Source organism: Coloeus monedula (genome assembly GCF_965178545.1).
Source record: "Coloeus monedula genome assembly, chromosome: 9".
NCBI lineage: Eukaryota > Metazoa > Chordata > Aves > Passeriformes > Corvidae > Coloeus > Coloeus monedula.
Window position 1 is genome coordinate 925,558 of NC_138789.1, and position 22,758 is coordinate 948,315.

The following is a 22,758-nucleotide window of genomic DNA, read 5'->3' on the forward strand; positions in this document are numbered from 1 at the left end:
ACCAAGCATCAAAAGCAACTGGGAACTCCCAGTTCTGAATGGCATCACCATGGCAGTAACTAATGTGGTTATTATTAATATTTGGTGATAGTTACATTTGATTTGCGTCGTGTACAAAAAGAGATTTAAAAATCAACTTGGCCTCACAGTTATATAAAACTGTCCAGGCATCAATTCCTCAACATAAAACCTGAAAACCAGAAGTTCTCCTCAAGATCATTTTGAAGTGTTAATTACACTAAGATCTCCTCAGAGAGATTTTTGGTATTTGGAAGCAATGTCTAACTTAATTGTGCATTTGCAAAATGTGACCAGAATTCTAGATGAGTATCTTAGCAGGAGTGAATTATCTTCCATTTTGGTAATATTTATCAACTGAACAACATTTTCACGCAGTTATCAGACAAATAAACACTTTTTGCAACATCCAAGGATGCACTGATGTGTGTTCAGTCAAAGTTTTCAGCTTTTTTTAGTGATCTATTTATACGTATCCCTTGCACAGGAGACACTGAACGTCACACTGAATGTCACATTCATCTGAAACAGCTGGAAAACTACACAATATATCCCTAAATAAGGACTGTTTTCTATGCTCTGAGGTATCAATGAGCAAAAGTAATTCCTTATATTCGCCTCATCAAGGATACAATGATAAAACAATATTAATGCCAGTCAAAAAACAGATGACAAATGATTCCAAAGAATACTGTTCTTTCACAACTGTACAAAGGCAGACCTACAAATATACTGCCTAATGGAGCTGTAACTATGAAATACTAAAGAAAAGTGCTAGGGTTAGTTATCAGTCAGAGAAACAACAAATCTCATTATGGAAACTGAATCCAGAGTTTCTGAACATCTGCTCTCTACAGCAAAAGAAAAATTCCAACAGTATAAACTCCTAAATGATTAAAGTATGACCCACTTTGGCATTCAGAATTTTCCAGCAACTAAATACAAAATAGCTTCTGGCCAAATGAGAAGCCTCTGCATTTAGCAGAACCTGCAGGGAACGATTTTTCAGAGGAAAGTATTTCTACACCAGAACGGAAAAAAAAATTCAAGAGGAAACCATAGACTTCAGAGGAACTAGAAGCATTATGTAGGCAGCAGAATAAAATTAAAGCTCTCTGTAGTAACTGCTGCATCCTTGAAAACAAGCTTCAGAACCTTCTGTTTACCGAAGCACTAATGAACCCCAGCCCAGGGTCCTGCTGCTCACTTACCGCCCACGTCTTGGTCAGCCTGAAGATCGGAGCGCTCTGGAGGCCTGACACCACTGCCATGAGAGCATGGAGATTGTTCAGCTCATACAGCTTCTGAGGGGGAAAAAATAAATCATAACAATAAGCAGCATTCCAAGTGCTGCCAACAGTGAATGCAGAATAAATAACAACACAAAGACGCAGAAATCTGCACGGTCTGAAATGAGGTGTTACAGCGCACTGCTGTGCGCCCAGAGCACTTTTATGGCACCTCCTGATTTTTCACTACTGCATCTCTATGGTTTTGGATTACACTAACTAGCTGTTTCCTAGCCCAGAGAGAACCCTTAAAAATATCTATACAGACACACATCTTGGGGAAAACATGAGAAGTGCCAGAAATTTTCTGACATTCAAACCCAACAAATTCCTTTCATAGCATTCAATAGTATTTTAAAACAACATGCCAGAAAAGACAACTCAGTGGTGAATGATGTAATCTTGTCAGTACCTAAATTTAGGCAACTACCAAGGCTACATCAAAGCACCCAAAAAATATCTGAGCAGGATGAAATCAAGGAGGTGAATTTCAATAGCCACATACCTGAAGTACTCCTATCACTGAAAGGCCATTTTTGGGGTATGACAACTAACTAGGGGAAAGCAACAACCCAATCAAAACTGAACAGAGAAAACATTAGGGTAAAAGAATTTTCTCAAAACCTCTCTACAAAACACTGTGTTTATGTGCATTTTCTTACACATTTGGAATTTCCCTCCCTTTTCTTTTTCCTTTTCATCTGTCTCCAAAACTATCCACTGCCTTGGCCAAGTAACTACTGGTACTACTCTCATGAAAGCTTAAAAACAGTCTGGAAGAAAATTCCTGAATCTCTTCTGCAACTTCAATTGTTCTGATAGCTGTGAGCACCCAGAGATCCAAAGTACATTCATTTTTGGTGCAGTGCACCCAAACTGAGCGTTTTACCCCTAACAGCAAAACTTTGCTGAAGAGAAACGATAATCACAGTACTGCAAATCCTGTTTAATCCATTTGGAATATTCACCAAGGTAGGTCAGGATTCCAGCAAGAAAAAATAAGGAACCCTTCCTATTCAAAAAATGGTGGAAATCCTTTTTCCTGCTTGAAACTCAGCTTACTTCTTGCTTAGGAAGCCTTTCATGAGGCAAAAGGACAAAAAACTAGACCAAAGTAATACTGACTAAATGCTGAACATCAAAGGAGACCTTCAATTTGGAAGGATGAAAGCGCTACTGCAAGGATGGCTTTCTGGCTAGCAGTTTTGCAACAGGGCAAACGATTCTCTCTCCACTTAACACACTGCCAGGAAACTTACAGCCTTTTATGGAACAAAGTCTTCACAGGCACGAATTAGAAATGCCACTTTCAATGGCACCCCAGTTGCATTTCCAGTCTGGGTGCTCAGACTCCCATGATTCCAGCACACCCTGCTGACCGTGGGAGTTTGCCCACACTTTCTGATGAAGTCCTTCCCTCTCCTCATCCTCTTTTGGGAGGATTCCTTAGTAATCAAGTGTAAAGGGCAATCAGTGTTTCGTGGGGCAAGGTGGAAGGGGTTGGATGTTTGTCATACAGCACAGTCCTATTATCCTTCCAAGCAGTCCTGCTGAGGTTTGTCCCTCCACTTACACAATAACCCTTTTTCCTTGCACACATATCCCAAACAAGGTAATAAAGTTCGCTGTCCCAAAGGACAGTGTAGCTGATAAGAAAGGAAAAGAAGGGCTTTCCCAGCTGCTGCCAGCATTGAAGCAGAAGCCATCACCAACCAGGACAGTCCAGGAACTTCAGGAGAATGCAACTATTAGGTCTAATTGCTTCAGGCATTAAGCAGTAGAGATGAGATACCATTTAAGGACTTCAAGCTATACCACAGGCTGCCAGCACAAGGAATTCACTGCAGAACAGATTTACAGCCTCTCTGAAGAAAAGGTAATCAGTGTGGTGTGACCCTTGGCACCAAGGTGCTTTGATAATAGCTGTAAATAGTGTAAACAGAAACTCCTTCCAACAGCCCCCACTGCAGTCACTGCATGTCAGCAGCCACATGTAAGCAAAGCCAAGGTAACAAGCACAGAAATACATTAACTGATTAAAAAAACACCCCGAAGTTTCTTGCTTTTTGTACCTGATTTTTACAACTGACAGGTAAGCAAAGCTCAATTATCTGATTGTTAGAGCACATAACTGCCTCCAAGGCAGCAGCATTCCAGCAGACACTGCAGCCTGCAGTGCACTGCTGAGGTCAGGCGTGCTCAGGGTGCTGTGCCCAGAGGGAGCCCACAACACCCAGCACTGGCCAGTCCCATCCCAGTATGAACCAAACCTGAGCCCACCTGGCTGCACACATCTGTTCTGCACTATGGCCACACAGAGTTCAACCTCTCCGTCCTATGGACAGACATGGATCATGAGGACAATTTTTGTATGTTTTATTTCAAACAAAACCACAAGAATTGAGTTTTAAAAATACGTGAGATGAAGATACATTAACTCACCAGACATCAAAGGATGCTTAACAGAGATCATTAACAGTTTATGACCACAGCATGATTATTGAGCAAAGCCTGTGTACAAAATTAGCTCTTGCTTTGCCCAAAGTTGAGAGTTAAATCCCATAGGAGGAAAATATTGCTTCATTAAAAAAGGGCTTGTCAAGACAGGGAATGCATTTGAAAACAGAATTAATTAATTAACTAACTAATATTTTATGTCTTTTTTTGCAGGTAACCCAGAGTGGTAACAGCAGTCATCTGTAGTAAAAGGCAGCCACCATCTGACAGCAAACACTTGAAAAACATCCCCTTCTTCTCACTACTGTGAAGAAGTTTCACTCTGTTAGAACTCCTGATCTGCTGCCCCTTTTCTTACGAGTGTCAGTCCAAAAGGCTTTGAGAAAGACCGAGAGCTCCAAAACGTTTTCTGAATTCAAATCTATTTTTCAAACCGTATTTGTTAAGTTGGTATTACTGGAGTAAAATCTTTTTCTTCCAAAAGCAAACAAACCATTTCTGTTCTGACTGATGCTGTTTAAACTGACTGTACACTTCGTGACACACAAAAACCCCAAAAAGTTACTGATGTCAGCAGACACAACCACAGCTAAGTCAGGTACCAGACCAATATTTCCCCATGTGTACTTTTGAACGGACCAAATTAGATATAAAACCTTTGATCACAGTGAATCCCACACCCCCTTCACAATACAAATTCTTACCTTTGCAGTTTTAATGTAGTGGCTCAAAACCTCAGCTCTTATTTTTAAAGTCTGTGCATGCAGAATCTCTCTAACAACCCAGAAGCTTACCTAAAAAGTAGAAAAAAATCCTCTTAAAAATACAGAATTTCAATGCTACACCTGTAAAAGCTTTATTTATTTTTATGAAAGTATGATCTATGGAAACACACTTGAGTTCAGGGTAAGCTTGAGGATGAGATCACACACAAAGCAAATGGCAGAACACTCAAACTTTGAACAATGCTCTCCCAAGAAAATAAAATAATCAAGAAATGTTACGAAAAGCCTACAAAATGAGGGGATATAAACAGTAGCATTGAATCATATCCATTGGTCTGCTTTTCCACAGCATCAAAGCTGCGTTACTCAACTATTACAGGAACTGAACAGCTTCAACTACAGTTCACTGACACTTCCAACACCTCGAAAAACAATTAATCCTGAACCAAACTGGAACAGAAGGTAGGAAGCTCTGCCATAACCCAGCTCACAGTTTGCACTCTTCTTTCTGGCTCTGCCAATTACCTGCTAATATCCAGCACAGTATCACTCTGAGTTAAGCTTCCCAGCACTGACTTCACTGCTGTGCAAGATCGCTGCTACGCTCAGTATAAAGGATGGTTGCTGCATTTCATACTTGCCCAAACCTCTCATAAAGGCTATACTCTGGAAATGTTTGGTAATGTGTCTAAACTCTACTGCTTTCTCTTCTCTGCTCCTCTGCCCTCACAAAGAATGATAAAAAATTAACACTTTCATAACTGTGATAGAGCAGTAGCAAAGAATTAGCAAAGGGTAACAAATACTGCAGCTTTTATTCATGTATTCACTGTTAGGAAAAAAATTAATTATCATCAAGGTAGAGCATGACTGGTATTTACAAAACTACTGAAAATGGTGTATGAAGAAATGTACATTCTCATACATAAAAACCTTTCAACATGTCATGTTGCTCTGATTTTTAAGTGATGCTGAACTTTGTGTAAACTAACATTGTGTATGTATTCAGGTTCCTGCCCAAAGTCTCAATTAAAAAAGGAATAGCCTGTTCCACTTTGTTCAGTATGACAGCTCCTTAGACAGAAGAGCACAAGAAGATCCACACCTCCAAAATCATTACATTTACAGTGAAGCTACAGAGATCTGATGAAAACTGGGATGTTAAATCACGACAGCTCTTTGGAACTGAGAAATGGAAGAATGTCAAGAAAACCCACAATAAATCCCCACAAACATCTTGCATAAGAACCACTTTCCTTTGGTCTGTTTGTCTGAGATTGTGTTAGCCAGGAAAGAATTAACCATGGAGCTCAGGTTTCTGTTTCCTTTCATTTTTCTTCATTTTCTTTCCTCTTTTTCTTTTTTGTAAAGCAAAATATCTGCTGACAAACTGTGTTATCCTCACAAACAAAAAATGGTTCCATGTGATTAAAAAAAAATTCTCAGCATGCTGCCATGCTCAAAAATGGCAGATGCTTTGAAACCACTGTTTAAAGTTAAAAGGAGAAAATATGGAAAATTGTCTCAATTTTAATGGTACATCATCAAATTGTAATAACCTGAAAATGACAGTGACAGTACCTGTATTTAAATGACTGAGATTGCCCATTCCCTTTGTTTAGTTATATAGAACAATTTTCCTTTAAGGACGGGGCTCCAACTGCTGAGACAATGTCAGCAGTAGTGAGAGAAAGAGAATTGAAACTCTTGCAGCTTCTTTACTGTTTAGAAAAGGAAAATATGTAGATTGTTGCCAGCTCTGCTCCAGTATTTTCTTTAAATAAATATTCTGAAGGTGTCCTTACTGAGTCCTGCCAGGAGCAGGGAGTTGCACTCAATGATCCTTATGGGCCCCTTCCAACTTGAGATATTCTACCATTCTGTCAAATACAGAAGTACTGAATACACAAAATATTTGCCAGTACTTCAAAATGTTGTCATAAAAAGCTTGACCTCCGTTTGGTGCTCTGCTGTAGTTACACAGCTTGAGAAAAAGAACTTTTTTCCCCTGACTGATCAATGAGTTTTTAAGGAGATGTTTTCCCACTGATGATCAAAGGAATTTTAAATTTTTAACATAGATTTCTGTATCATAAAGAATCAGGTAAGGACAACACACGCAGCACTGCGCCTGAAGACCCCAAATCTCTTTGATTTGAAGTGAACAGAGTGCTGCTGTAACAGGAGAATGCCTGGGGTAGGCCAGACTGTGACACACTTGCTCGGAACACAGAGCAACGCTCAAGCACTTTCATCAGGATAAAACTGCCCCAGTTTCCTCTGCTGGTCCCGACTTCTGTGGAAGTCCACTGGCATCACAGAGACACAAACACTGTGACACACAAATGCTCCTGTTCACCCAAGGAAGCCTGGTTTCTGACCCAGTGCCAGCCAGACCTCACCTCAACGCTTCCAAGCTCTTGCAGGAAAAAAAAAAACCCTAACAAACCAGAACAAAACTTCCTTCGAAGCTTAGAGCTCTGCAGTGCCTTCAGTGACAGAGCAGGCAGGAGATACAGAATTAAACACACTTAATCACTTCCACTTCAACCACTACCACTCTTCTTTGATGTGTTTTTACTGACATAAACACTGGGTTTTGGCTGCTCTTGTCTTAACTGGTATCTTTAGACAGCACCATAACCTAATATATTCCACATATTGAAAAAGCAATAATTTAAATAAATACTTTTGTTCATTCTTTACATAAAGAATACATATTTGTTCCACATATTCCTCTCTTGCTGCATTTAAATGTTATTATACCAACATCAATCAGCTAGATGACTCAGAGCCTTTGGGTATCAATGCCTTTGATACCAGTTCAAGGCAGCATTTAAAGCCTTGACATATGAGTGCATATTTATATTCTTCCTTATTAAGGTTCAACTGAGAATAACAGGCTTAACTTTGAACACAGCTGTTCTTAGATCACATCTTAAGATTTTGAAATTATCTGAAATACTAATTCTGTTATGCTGGTGCTTTTAAGTTCACAGTCACAGCTTCCAAAACTCATTGTACTTTCTGTGCTAATCAAAAGATACAGAAATTCAAGAAAATCTCTTTGATAGTTTCTGGATTTTTCTTTCAGGTATCTTCCATGCATACTAATCACTCCATTCCTTACTCTCCAATAATCCCAGTTAAACTCACTGCAGTTCAGCAACACTACAATATTCAAGACAAAGTTCTACATATAATGTTTGCATTTGGGTTAAAAAAGGATGCAAAAAAAAAAAAAAATCAAACTAAAAAGCCCCATAAACACAGAGTCAGTAAAACATAAAATCTTTCTTTTGCAAGTGGGATCTCTTCCTTTAAAATTGTTCCAATGTACTGAATCCAGTTGACAAGTTTCACTAATATTTTAAGCTCTGTGGCAGCACAGTTCCACTCCCATTTAAATAAAAACCTCAAGAAAGAGGTTTTCAGTTGAGGGATAATCAAGAGAGCAAGAGTTACCTTTACATAAAGAGTTACCTTAAAAAAACTGTGTTTGTTTGAAACATATGATGAAAGTTTATTTTTAAAAGGTAGGACAATGATCCAGTAAGTGACCTTGGCAACTGTGCACTCTGACAGGTTTACCACTAACAGCAGCAGCAAGTATACAACCCACTTTCAGAGGAAAGCTGAAAAATGAGAGATCAGAGTTTAAAAAAAAAAAGTGAAGAAGTTACATATCTTTAAACAATTTTTAATATTAGATATGTAGATCTATATGGAGTAGCAGATAACAATGAATTCTCCAAAAATAGAGAGTACTGGCAAGGAAGGATTCAACTGATTTCTCTTCCCTGAACTCGATCTGTTTTTACAGGCACCACATACAATTATCCCATAACTAATGCTGGAACTGCCCCACTTCATCCTCAGTGGAACGTAATCAACTGCACAGAATCATCACTGCTTCCAAAATGCTATCTGCACATCAATTTGCTGAGAAGCAGCTGTTAGTAATTTAATATTCTCTTGACTTAAAAAGTGAGAGCTGCTCATGGTTTTCCTTTGGCAAGCTGGGGCCAAAAAGGAAAGACACAGATGCACAATGCTTAACTGAAACCCAGTCACATTTCAAAGGTTACCAAAATTTTGATGACATGTATTCCTGCCTGAGAAGTCCAGATGACTTTCCCAATTACTTATTTAAGGACTAAGCATTAGAACCCCCCAGGTAAGTGGAGCAGAAACAATCCTTGTCCTTTTCCCTCTCCATTCCCATACAGCAGTAAGACTGATGGCTTTCCTTGATGCCAGAACAAAGGCTGATGTAAACTTCATGGAAGTCTTGCTCCTGTGATAAGGTTTCTCCTCCTTCCTCCTGGCTACTGAGCATATTTTACCAATTCTTTAGTATGTCTGAAGCTGACTTCAGGCAGTTCCTGCAGTTCTGCAGTACAGCACACAACAACTGAGAAGTGAGCTCCTTGATGAGTTACACTGCCTAACGTGGCTCTTACTGCAAAAACATTCCACAACATTCAGCAAAACTAAACATTTCTCTGAAGAGTCAGCCTCCATGAATAAGCAAGGCAGCAAATGTTGGAATCAGTGACCAATCAATGAGATTAGTGTCAAAACCTTTCATGTTTTTATACTAGCCTGTACGTTCTAACAGGGGCAACTTCAGAAGCTAGACCAGGAAAATTTCAGCTAAATGCAGAACAGCAACAACAACAAAAAAACCAAACAAAAAACCCCAACAAAACCAACCAACCAAACAAAACCCCCCCAAAACCCCAAACCAAACAAAAAACCCCCCCAAAAACAAACCAAACAAAAACCCCCCCCAGAAAATGAACAAACAAACAACCTAAAAAAAACCTACCAAAAAAAATCCCGGGGGGGGGGGACCAAACAACAAAAAACCACCACAAAAAACCCCCCAAAAAACCCAAAACCAAAAAAAACCCCCAAATTCTTGACCAAATCCCCCAGATCTCAGCAGATGGTACACTCACAAAAAGTTTGCAGTGTAACATTTCCTCTTTGGTCCAGTGCCCAAAACCCAAAACCCAGACAAGCATTTCAGTCAGTAGGTTAAGAAATATTCTTAGTGTTGTCAGTGAAAAGTAATAGGATTTGATCATATCCTCAATGAGAGTAAAGTGAGAAAGTATGCAAGAATTAATAGAAAAAAACCCCTGAAAATTGCAGAGGTGTGGTCTGAGTTTTAGATGATTAACGAAGATCTCTGTAAGTCTGAGACCAGGTACAGAGGTTAAGTCTGGAGGACAGCTTGTAAGTTTGAGACAGCATTAAACATTTACAAGAGGAGAGATGAGAGTAAGAGAAGTACTTCATCTGAAAGAGAAAATATGGCATCACTTAAAAGAAGCATCACAGTTTTGAGAGATGACTGGGTAACTACACAGCTGGACTCCTCCAGCTTTAATTGTGGAGAAAGGGAGACTTCTGTTCTTCTTTTAGCAGCTGATTTTATACAGAGACATTGTTATGTAAGAAAACCATAAGCCTCAAATATACTACCTAAAAATGATGCCAAATAGAGAGTTAAAGAACAAATTTCGTACAGAACAATTGTTTGGAATTTTTAAAAGTTTGCCTAGAATCACCTTCAAAAGGTTACCATGCTGACAAGAGGCTTCTATTTCTAGGGACAAAAACATCTATGTGAAGCATAAGACACTCAACTAACACAGAAGGAAATTACATCTAATTACTAGTCCAGAAATCCTGTATGGCAAGCCTCTAAACTGTAATTACAATTCTGTCTTTACATAAAAGACAGCCAGCAGTTATGGGGAAAATATGCACTTGTCATCAATTACTGCTATTTAAAACAGAGTCACAGCCATTTCTTCAACACTGGTTTGGTCTTTCTGTGTATCCTGTAGATAGAGTATCTGCTAAAAGGAGTTCCTTAAGTTGTCAAGTAATCAGCTACGATCCAAAATAAAAGTGATGTGCCAGAACACTTAATCCCACAGACTTTCTGAAATGTGTACATGTCATAATGCTGGAAAAAAAATAACTCACATGATTGAATCTTCTGGTGAAAGCAACAGCATTCGGTGCAGAACTGTATTTCTCTTTTTTATTCCAGCCACAGCTTGCCAGCTCCTGGGAGAACAAGGATGAAAATTCACTTCCTTAATTTAGTGCATAACTTGTGTTCAGAGCCAAAGGCATAGAGAGACACAAATCTTGTAAGTTCTGAAATAACTTAAGAGAGCAACAACACACTGAAGTCATACAGTTACACTTGCTCTGATTCCTTCTGCAAACTGAGATTCTGCAAGTGTCATTTCTGAACTGTGTTGAGTTATTGGATTATTACAATTCATCTTTGGCTGAATTAGGGCTTCCCTAATTTTGGTACCACAGAAAATCCTGCTTCAAACGTGAATCTGAGCTAGAGAGCAAAATGTCCTTTTGTTTTTAATCACTTTCTGAAGATATTTAAAGAGATGATACACCTTGTTAATTCAATCTAAGACATGTCCCATGTTTTTAACTTGGCATGTTGCATTAAAGAAGTACCAAAAAAGTGTCATTTTTTGCAGTAACAATAAAAGAAACACTATTTTCAGTTTTCCCTTCCAAAGGAGCCTATTTTGGGAAACTACATCATCTTGTTATTTACCATCACTTAATTTCAACAAAGCAATTTTCATTAAAATCATAAATAACTAAATGTACCAAAATGAGCTCTTCCATTTGCATACAAGAGCATATGAACAGATGCAAAGACATACAGCATTCAGCACACAACCTGTTCCACAGTGCTACCAAGAAAAAGAATCAATACAGACACAGCTTAATTATTCAAGTGGTATAATAGCAAAGTACAGCCCTTCATTTTCACTTACTCATGTCTTCCTTCCAGATCATCCACTCTGAAGTGCTCTCAGTTTTATCACCACACTGAGAACTACTCACTGAAGCCAGATTCACACTACACATCCAGCTACCATATGACTTAGGTAAGGAGACTCGACATGTAACCAATAATTGTGCCCTTTAAGACACAGTTCAAAAGAATTTGGTATTGGATAGTCTAAGCTCTAATTTTTTTGACTTTTTAAAATCAAGAACTTCTTAACATCTTTCCAACCAATGTCCCAAAGCTACTACAGAATCTCATGGCAGTTAAGAGGGACCGTAAATTCTTCTACTTTGGAAGTTTGTGGTGTGCTGGTATTGGTTAGAAAAAACTCTGAGATTCCTGGCCAGGCACTGGGAAGAATGTGGAATTTCTGGCTTTGTATTTAGGGCCATTCCTTCAAATTTCACTGGGAAGTTGTGCCACCCAAGCCCATCCTGGAAAACGTGGCATGTTCAGCACAGGAATGCACATGCCCATGTCCTTACACCTGCTCTTCAATGACTATGCATGAGACAACCACACAGCCCTGAATTACTGCTGTTCCAAAGGACAGCCAGCTACTGGAGAAGGGAGCCACTCAAGAGACACTGGAATCACAGCTCTGCACTCAGAGGAGCACAAGGGAATTCATCCACTGGCATCTGATAATCCTTCCTTAACAGCAGGAAAAAATTAGTTGTCACCTCAGGTTTAGGGAAAACATGGTAATTTCTTACAAATTCAGACCATGTCTTTCAAGTTCAATTCTCATCACTGAGTAAAAAACTCATAAGGATTCTGGGCAGAAGCTCCCCATTGCCCTGGTCCTGTACATCTAAGGGCCCACAGGGTACAGGCATCAGTGGCAAGAGATTTGAGAACACTGCAAAACAGAAGATCCTGCTCCTGACTGGAAAGACCCGCATCCAAATGCTTTTCCAGAGGTGCTGAGACACAGTCACACAGGCACTCAGGACCTGTGCCATCAGTTCTGATTCTTCAGCAGCTTAGGGCAACATCCACTCCACTGTTCAGGGACAGACACAGGAGAGGCACAGAGCTTCCAGAGTTCCAAAAGCATTTTCCCCCTCCCTTTATGAAGCATAGGAAACGCTTCCCCATCTCACTTGCAAGACCCATCTCCCCTGTGCAGCCAACTGGTTTTTTCTCTGGTCTAGAAACTTAAAGGAAAGCAGTTTCCCTTTACCTGTCAGGTTTCCCAGCATGACCACCTGAGCACTCTGCCTCAGGGGACCCCTGCTCAGAACCCCCCTGCCCCTCCCTACAACTTGTTTGTGTGAACTCGCTGCCCTTGGCACTGCCCATCCCACTGCTCTAAGATGTCATCAGCAGAGGAGCAGCCACCAAGGTTTTTGCCTTCCCTGGATTTCCATACAGTCCCAACAAGGACAGATCTGACTGCACTCACAAGGGCAATAAAACGCACTCATACACCACGCTGGAATTCAGAAACCACTCTTAGGCTTCTATAAAAATATTCACTCCTCTGCTAAACAGGCTGTGCTGCCTATTCCATTACTCTATTTCTTGATCTTCCTTTAGGACTCCACTTTTTCCACTAGAAGTTTCAAACCTGAAGTATTCCCCAGGATTATTTTCCTTAGTCTGCCAGTCAGCTCAGGCACAGGAGCTACATCACTACAACCACCAACTTCTTATTTAATGTGGTACATTTAAACTGATGTGAAAAACTGAAAGACTTAGCATCAAGAATACAAAAATCAAACTTTCTCTGTAACTCATTTTGGTTTTCATTCCCTTTTGAATAGATAGAATTTTATTGTCCTTAACAAAATACTGTGGGAACGTTTAAATTATAACCTGTACTACATGGCAGAGAGCAAGATAATTTAGAACCTTTATCTAGGCCAAAGGGAAAGTTTCAAAAAGAGGAGAGAAGAAGCAAGGATTAAGAGTGGAACCATTCTACAACTTCAAAGTAGAGATTAAGAATAGTGAGTAAGTGAATTTTTTCTTCACTGCCTAGGCTGGTGAAGCAGAAGGGATGAAGAGGTTAAAGACAATAACCCAAGAGAGATTTTCAATATGAGTACATATGGGCAAATAATTTTGGACGATGTACTAAAACATGTAAAATAAGTAATCAGATTTTCCAAAAAAAAAATCAAGCTGATGTGTTCTGCAAGGGGTCATGTGGCTGTTATTTAATGTTAACACAACTACCAGCAGCACAGCCGAGCAAATCTAAGACTCCTTCCTGCTTTACAGTCACTGCTCTCTAGAAAGCCAAAACCACTACAAGAAAGAGAGATCAAAAACCAACACACCACTTGCCATTCCCGGGGAACAGAAGGAAATCTTATCACTAACTGGGGGAACTCCGTATTTTTTTTTTCCCCAAAAAATTAAAATGCAAACTGGCTGCCTTCATACAAATAGACGTTTATGTCAGAAAGGTCTGTTCTTTATAATCTTTCTTTCTTACACTGCAGCCCACTAACTATTAATTACCAATAAAACAGTATTTCCTTCTCCTTTCTTTTCTCAGAAGTCACTTGCAGGCATTGTTAATGAAGAAGGAAGGTGGTTTCCAGAATCCAGGAGTGACAGAGCCTGCTTACAGCTCAGGTAGAGGATCATGTCACCATCGAGTATCTAACCATGAAAATGGTTCAAGTCCCTGCTTCTGGCTCACCCCAAATGCAAAAGGATCTACTGCTTTCCTTAATCCCAAATTCTGTGGGCAACACTAAGCTCCCAGTCTGTTTGCTCACCAAGCAGGAGATGGTGAGTTGTAGTGAGCAGCGTGCAGGAACTTGAGCAGGTATGGGAACCCACAATATTGCTAAGAACTTTGAATATAAACAGAAATAATTTTATATACTTGTTACAGACAGAGGCAAAAGGCTGCCGAAGTATGTAAGTGTGCTGTGAACATGTTCATTGACTTTGATGCTGAAAGAAAAATTACTGCATATTGCTTTGAAAAGTGTTATACAGCTCTGGTTTTTTCAAGATAACCAAGATGAAGGTCTGGTGTTGCTTTTTATTAAAAAAAAACCAAGCCACCTGTAATAATTAAAAAAATATTTTAACACAATGAGGAAGATGCACCACAATAGTTCAAAAGATATTTAAAGAATACAGCTCACACAGCCTAAAGAGGATGAAAATTGATCTCCAGCAATTTTAAATATTAGGAACTTTGAGTACATCTTTCAGAAATCTTATTGGAGAAGATAAACAAACACACATTAACAGCTAATAACTTTCATTTAGATACCATTCTGCGGTTTGGGAAGCAAAGGAGATTCACAACCCGCATAACAAAATTTGCTGGTGAATTACAGATTGCAATAAACATCCTGTTTTCAAACCACAGCACACTGGGAGAAACGTTGCTCATTATCTCCCACCGTACATACAGATGAGAGCTGTGAAATTTGGTATCAGTATTTAGAATGAAAAAACCCAATTCTATCAATGCCTTTCAGCCGCTCATTGAAGACTCAGTTTAGGAGCCCTTTTCTACAGGTGAAATCTGCTCAGTCGTGTTTTGTTTTCTAATTGCAAACTCCACAATGCCTGAGCGTACATGCCAAGGCATGGATACAGATTTACAACTTGAATCAAGACACGGGTATGGCGCAGGGTGGTAGAAGCCTGAAGGAAACTCCGAAATCTACACCACTTCATTAACCTGCTGTCAAGACGCCTTGAGCTAAACCAAGTCTTCCACGTCTGATATTCCCTTCTGCAAACCAGGAGAAAAGCAATTTCATTGTGTTTAGCCTTTTCTGATGCGAGAGCTGATCTTTACAGCCCTTCTCCTCAGGGGATTAACACAGTTTAGAGACACATCAGACGCCAGCCCCCCGTGCGCTGCGAGGGAGCGCTGATGGACAGGTAATACCCGCACGCTGTCAGAGCCTTCACCTGCCTGTGTGTGAGCACCCACAGGAGTCAAACAGCCACCCTCCCTCGTGGGTATTTTCCAGTGAAGGCATCACACCAGGTTTTCTTACGCAATACACAGAGATTTCTTATACATAATTACTTTCTGGATATATTCACCTACACGCTCATATTTTTTCTGAATAGCCTTGGAGTGTTTTTAGCTGGCAGAGTATGTTTACCCTGATCTTCTAGTAGGATCTCTCTTTCTTTTACAGCTCTTCTCCAAAGCTTTAAAGCATTTTACCCTTTTATTTCTTTTAAATGTTTTCCTCATATGTGTGTCTGTGTACTACTTTTGCTAATGTTAAGTACTGCTGTGAGGTAGGTTCAAATCAGATCAAATGGAAAGCCCTCTGAAGGATTAAACCAACAAAAACCCCCAAAACCCCAAATCAACAAACTAAAAAATGAACCAAAAACCCACACAGATCCACAAGGGCTGGGAAATCCCTTCTGAAATCCTAAGAAAGCTGAGTCATGACATCTTGAAGTACAGATCAAACAGCAGCCTTCAAAAAAATTCCAGGTAACAGAAATGATGAAATCAATAATCACAGCCAAGAGACTGAGCAGGTTTCTCCACATAACACAAACTATTTTTCAGCGTGTCACAAGAGCGACATGACAAACCTGCTGCCAGTGAAATAGTCTGTGATGGACTGAAGTGACTGATGACCTGAGAAAAACTTTCACAGCACTGATAAAATGGACAATAAACTGAAAAATAAACCCTCAAAATTGCAAAACAATGCCCACAGGAAAATGCTAATGGTACAGAAATAAGGAGAAACTAATTCATCATTTATTATAGTCACTGTGAAGATGCTGAAATGAGCTCAAGTCAGCTAAAATCTGAAAGGAATATGGCATTACATAAAAACAAATGAGAGAACACAAATCATCAGTGTATTCTCCCAACGTATCCACAGATCACACACATCTTGAATGCCATAACAACCAATTTCATTTTCCAAAGGAGATGTGAAGCAGTTATGGCAACACGGGACAGGATGAAGGATTAAAACAGGTATCAGTAGCTAAACATTATGATCAGAATAATCAAATCAAGATGTTTGTCATTCAGAAACACTAAATCCCAGATGCTTCATCTCCAGCACAAGCTGAACTAAATACCAATACTAGTCCCCAAACAAACTATTATTTCCAGATACTTTTCTGTTAAAAAATCATCTGCTTCAGAGCTCTATTAAGTGGGACAAAAATTAAAATTTATAGACACATACTTTGCAATTCCAGAATTTATACTACGGCATCACTTTTTTCATTTAAAGTGGAAAACAAAGCCAATGAAATACTTACCTCTGGCTGAATTGCTTTAAATACAGGCACATCCATTAGTGTTATTTGACCCTGGAATAAAAATTTCAAAAAAATATAAGTTAAGATCAAAATTAACCTTTCATTCCATTTAGGTGCTGTGCTGCTTAAGAACTGCATTTGTCCTGTTTCCTTTTTTTTATTTTGGCTTTCATTTTGTACCTAATTTCAGAGGTTGCAGCTTCTACCACAGGGCCATCCTGCAAAACCGAAGAATCAAGTGCTCCCAGCTTTACATACACAAATAATAAATCATGAGAAATTATTCTCAGGAGCATAATCCTGCAGTTAGTTACACAGGCAAGTAAGAGCCTGAACTCCAGAAACATGATCTAAGAGCCTCCCCAGGAAGACAAGGAACCGACTGCACTTGCTCCAGGGTAGCTTCTCTTCAAAATCTGGATGTTAGTCCAACTACACAATTCTATTGAAACGTCCCTACAACTTTTCAATCAATACTTGAATCATATTCAAGTAACCAAGCAAAGCAATTGTTCAGTTGCTCAGCAAGTTAAAATTCAACACAGCCACCTCTCTTCCAGCAAGGCAGTCAATAAGTGCATTTTCATTCTGGGATGTCTGTTCAGCTTTGAAAAGAGTGAAGTCAAAGACCAGGTTTTGCATTTTGAAATATATTCACAGAGCCTTATTTTCTTAATCCTGCACAATTTAGGATTGCTGACAGCCTATGTACCCAAAAAAAAGACCATTTCTTTCGAAGGTAGCCCAGAAATACCAGTGCCAGCTGAGTTAGATACCACAAATCATCTTTTAATAATGAATCCAGGGACCTTGTTCTGTTCCCCCAGCTGTCAGCTGCACAGCTTTATTCCCATTTCCTTGAAAACAGCAGTGTCCCATATATACACTCCAAGGTACACACTGACAGGTTTGTGACTCCCACAAATTGTACCTGCCACTGGATGCCACTGTGGATGGTGGAACAGCTCCTCAGAGAAAGCCAGCCTTGCAGGAGAATTTTAACTGGGATGCTCTGGTTGAAAGTCAGCAAATACAGATATGTACCTGCTCTAATGAGGCAGGATGTGTTTTGCAAAGACAACCCAATCTATACTTGGTAGCACATCTTGACCTCTAAATGCATTTGGAGATAGGAATTCTGACAACCAGTGACAAGCATAAAAAAATTCTATCTCTCATTTGTCTGTTACCAGCTGGACACAGTCATCTGGTACTTTGCATATGCACCAGAGAAGTAACAAGCCCTTTATGTGTTTCACTTTCACACACTCTCTGTCCCGGGCTCTGCTTTAGTCGGCTGCTCTTTCCCCCAGACACCACCAAGTGGGGCTGCAATGTCGATGTGCTGGCGGGCAGGAAGCCTCTGCAGATGGATCTGGACAGGCTGGATCGATGGCATGAGGTCCAACCAGGCCAAGTGCTGGGTCCTGCCCCCGGATCACAACAACCCCAGGAAGAGCTACAGCCTGTGGGGAGAGTGGCTGGAAAGACACATAAGGGAAGGCTTAAACTCTTCCTTTTGATTTCCTCTGTGAGAAACCCAGTCCTGGAACACCAGCCACAGAACTCTGTCTCCAGTCTCCCATTTGTGTGCTTAAGTCTATCAAGCTTCCTCAGAAATGTGTTCTTTTTGGTTAATACGTGACTGACTGGGTGCATCATTATGCTTCCCAGTAAAGCAAATTAATAGGAAAACTGGTTGGGCTTGGGAAGGTGACATGAAAAGAAAGGGCACTTCAATAAAATTCATATAGAAGGTACATTAAGAGATCCTTGCGAAAGACACAGGCATTTCAATAGTTATTAATGTTTCACTGCAAATCCTCCTTACTGAAACAAGATTATAATAACAGCACAATAAGAATGAGGCAGGAAACTGATTCTTTGTTCACACTGAAGAGGGAAGACTTAAAAAGAAATGTTGTCTTTCTTGCCAGCCCTCCAGAATCCATCCTCTTCATCAGCCTGAACTGCCTTAGCTGAATCTGACTTGCTTCAGTAGTGACTCCTAAACAAATTATTACTTTAAGACAGGATCAATACAAAATATTTATGAAACAAAAAGTATTATTAGAAATTCACAAAAGAATTCATATATCAAAATAAATGCATGTATTTTAAACGGGGATATTAAAAAGGACATTTTAACATTGCAAAAACACTCAAGTGTCAAGGTTCAGAATTAATGTTCATTACTAAAAATATTTGAAATTGCTATTAAGTATATTACAGTATTTTAGAAAGTCTGACAACTAAAAAACCTCGGTAAGTTTTAACAGAGAAACCTCTTTCTTCTAGTATCATGTTGATACTAGGCTGATGCAGTTTTTTTCCTTCATTGGTTGACACGTTTGTGCTTTTACTAAAATCTTAAGTAACACTGTATCACATTAGCACTTGTTCAAGAAACATCCCTTCCTGCAGTTCCTTTCTTACAGAGCTTGACATTTCCATTGCAACTTCCAAGGGCTTAGCAAACTGCTCCTAATTCAAAGGAATCCAGGCACTGAGAGCTGAATATGGATAATTACTAAAAAGCCACTTGTGTTTGTAGATATGACAGCATAAGTCACGTCAGAGTCTAAAACTACATTTAACACAACAGGCTTTGTGAAACATTAACGTGCTCAGATTTAAAAGTCTGCATTTGTAAGTCTAACAACTGAATTTTTATTCTTTTAAAACAGGTTCGCTCACTGCTAAGTAAGTAAATAAAGCAGACTGAAAGGCTGGCAGTCTAATTAACAGCACTTCAAAGTTTCAAAAATAATCGATGAGTTTTATGCTACGTGCCACTGCTCAACTAACAGCAACAAAAAACTTCTGCATTGACCATCTCCAGGGGAATTTAAACCCCAATAAACAAAGCCCCTAGTTTGGTTTCTGCAAGTGAGAGAGATACAATGCACTAACTTTTCTCACTCCAGCTCCTTAACCCAGCCAATACAAATTCTTGGAGAGCTTCCCTCTCCTCCCAAAATGTGGTTTAATGCTTTAATATTCAAACCAAAAATTATAAGTGTTCAAATCAACTTGTTACATGAAGCACGCCAACCATAACTTCTCTGGTTTTGGAGCTGCCAGCTGCACAGATTTTAAAAAAATAAAAATAATCACATGTGTAATACAAAACTGGGAACTTGTCCTTACTTATCATTTAAATAAGCATTCTGATTATGCAAAGATAGGGAAACTTGGTATTTTCTCTCTTTCCAGAAGTGATTATGTCTACCAAGTTCATTTATATAATAAAGTATTTCATCACTTCACAGGCACAGGGTGAGCCAAATGGAGGTTTTGTTTCTGTTTGCCCTAGATCCCAGACAACAGCTCCAGAACATGATTAGGAAAGGTATGATTTTAATATATCACAACAATATTTCCCAATTCTCAGCCACTTGAAGAGCTGTACAAGAGAAAACCGCCTTTCAAAAGCGGCGCACGATCATCTTCCAATCACCGCACTGGAATGGCAGCTGGAAGATCCTTCCCCACCCCTACACAGCCACAGGAGTTTTGCATGTGCAGAAGACCTTGCCTGGGGAGCCTCCAACAGCCAAGTTTAAAAGTATTTTAGCTCTCGTGGGTGTTGAGAAGTTGGACTCGTTAACAATTCAGTACTTCAAAATACTAAAATTATTACCACGCAGCTTCATATAAAGAGGCTTTACCCCTCTCCTGGGGAGGTCTGCCAGGTCAGAAATTTTACATTCCAACAAATTTTACATTTCTGTGTGCTGCTTCTTTGAGGACTATGGAGAAGCTTAATGAAATAAAATTTTTAAGTATTTCCTGATTCTTTCTCTTTTCCATGAGGACACATGGATTACCCTCCTTCCATAAAAACCTGTAACATAAGAACTTCTGGTTCCAGTTAAGACCACTGCATTAAGCTCCTCTCCACATTCCTGTATGAAAGTTCTCACTGGACCTGGGCTAGATTCCCACCTTTCTAGTCCCTAGTCCTTCTCAAGCATGAACTCTTTCTATCAGGCCACTTGCTGTTTGCACTACAAGTTTTCCTGCCATGTACCTACCCTGAGGACAGGGCACTTCCCACACAGCTCCCTCCCAGACAGAAACCCTCAGTGTAAAAAGAAACTCAGTTTCTGTTTGAGATGAAAAAAGTCAAATGTCTGCATTCTGGCCATTGAAGAATACTGCCATCACCTGATTTTCCTTGAAGCCATGTTGGTTCAAGCAGCACTTTATAAATTGTTCCTTAATCTGAATTTCTAGAAGGAATTATATTTAAGCCTTCCAACTTGGCTTAGCGCTGTCTCTCTGGGCTGCCAGGATACTGAAAATATAGCTAAGCCTCTGTTAAGCACAGCATCAGTAGGAGAATAATTCTGCAGCCCAGAACAAACACCAGGGGATTCAAGTTCCTGTGTTGAAGCTCTACTTGTTTTCTCACAAAGTCCACTCCGAAACTTTTATCATTAATAGTTCCTCCACACGCTATAATTAAGTTGCTTCTTCTTGCTCTCATTGGGAACATATTTACTCTAACATTCTTCTGAGAAGTAAAGCTAACAGGATGTAGATAACCTGATATTTCACTGTCATAAGAACACCTCTGAGAACGCCTCCTTGTTTCATCTAAACCGTTTATAAATAAACTCTATTTGCACATTGTTTCCAAAATAAGCAGGATTTCCTTCCAACAACCATTTGACAAAGCTTCATCGGAATTAAAAAGAAGGAAATACACATAGATCTTAGCGTGAGCTTACTCCATAGCACTTCCAGAGACTAGGGCAAAGAATAAAGAATCCTTCTTAGATAACTAGGTGGCAAAAAAAGCCATGGATTCATACAGCTGCGCTTCCCTTAATTCTACCTCAAATATTTACACCACGGTGGCTAAGTTGAAGTATAAAATGGAGAAGTGAGTCAAAAAGTAATAAACGGTCTAATAATTAAACAGTAGCTGTCTAAGGAATAAGAATTTACTGTAAAGCAAAAAATAAATATTTCTTCAACTTGAGGTTGGCCGGCACCTTAATTTGGAGCTCATGTTCCCAAGCATTCTCCTTCTTTCCTTCAGCCTCACCAGCCTCCCCGCTCCACTGCCACTGCACCACCGACAGATCCCTCCCCCACAAATTGTGCCCTGTGTGCTCAAAACCACACTTCTCCCTTGGATGAAAAGGGGCAGCATTCACTGCGACCACGCCAACCCTGGACACACAACGGCCCCCCCAGCAGGGCCAGACACCACGGGGCAATCCTGGCACCAGCCTGGCTGTGGCTTCCAGCCCGGGAATAAAGAACTGAGCAGTGACCAGCCTAAAAGCAGGTCTTTCAATCAGAGATGGTCTCCTTACTAGTTACATCCACAAAGCTGTCCATTGAACCCTTGAACGTGTCCTACTTCATACTCATTGAATGGGATTCTTCTTCCCCAAAATCTATGCAACACGCAGGTATTCAATACATCCCCTGGAAACTTTCTGGAAGCTGCAAGGTGATAAAGCAAACTAGAAATCTGCAACAGCAGCTGCAGGGCCTGAAGATCTCACCTGTTTCTGTGACTTGGCCCTTTCTAAAGCAGCCTTCAACCTTAGAAAGAATTAAAACCACCCAGTTGGTAACAAGGTTATAACTGACTATTACACCTCTGTTACAACAAGAATTTCCATTACTGTTCAAACTGGCCCCCTTGAAGGGCTGGCAGACTTTTGCTTATGAGACAAAGGACCATTACATGCAACAGGACTCCTCCTGTGTGCTCAGGACAGTGTTAGATGACTGCCAAAGGGGAGAATATGGAAATGAAATCACCAAAAATATCTGCACTTGGGTTTCTCTTTGGCTTGGTAGCAGCTTCTTGAAAATACAGGATTACAAGTGATACCTTTTGTTGTCCAACTTGTCTCTTACCCGCTAAACGACTAAACAGATGGAGTTTTGAAATAACAATGATGTCTCTGAGGCAGTGGGAACTGCAAATACATCTGTGTCTCTCATTGCTACTGAAATCACTAGCATGGATCTTATTTCCAGCATATCTCAAACTTCATTATCTTTGAGATGTGTGTTCTTCCTCCTCCGGCATAGCTGTACTTCTCCCATCTGTGCACGGTGACCCGTTCTGATCAGAACACACCAGATCACACGAGGTACAGGACGGGGCCTCACGATGTTTCTGGTGACTTCATCAGTTAACTCTCAC

The 22,758-nt window shown here is 39.9% G+C and overlaps 1 protein-coding gene across 4 annotated transcripts in view; it reads right to left on the reverse strand.

Annotated features, from left to right (window-relative positions):
• The window catches only part of RALGPS2 (Ral GEF with PH domain and SH3 binding motif 2), a gene marked incomplete at its 5' end in the record, with an annotated part of 86,533 nt that overhangs the window by 58,826 nt on the left and 4,949 nt on the right, over positions 1 to 22,758 (reverse strand). For all 4 annotated transcript variants that reach the window (XM_082286956.1, XM_082286955.1, XM_082286953.1 and 1 more), the window contains 4 exons: positions 1,230 to 1,322; positions 4,469 to 4,558; positions 10,493 to 10,576; positions 16,581 to 16,631. In XM_082286956.1, coding sequence (XP_082143082.1) covers positions 1,230 to 1,322; positions 4,469 to 4,558; positions 10,493 to 10,576; positions 16,581 to 16,631 — 318 coding nt within the window. The remainder of the gene's footprint in view (positions 1 to 1,229; positions 1,323 to 4,468; positions 4,559 to 10,492; positions 10,577 to 16,580; positions 16,632 to 22,758) is intronic.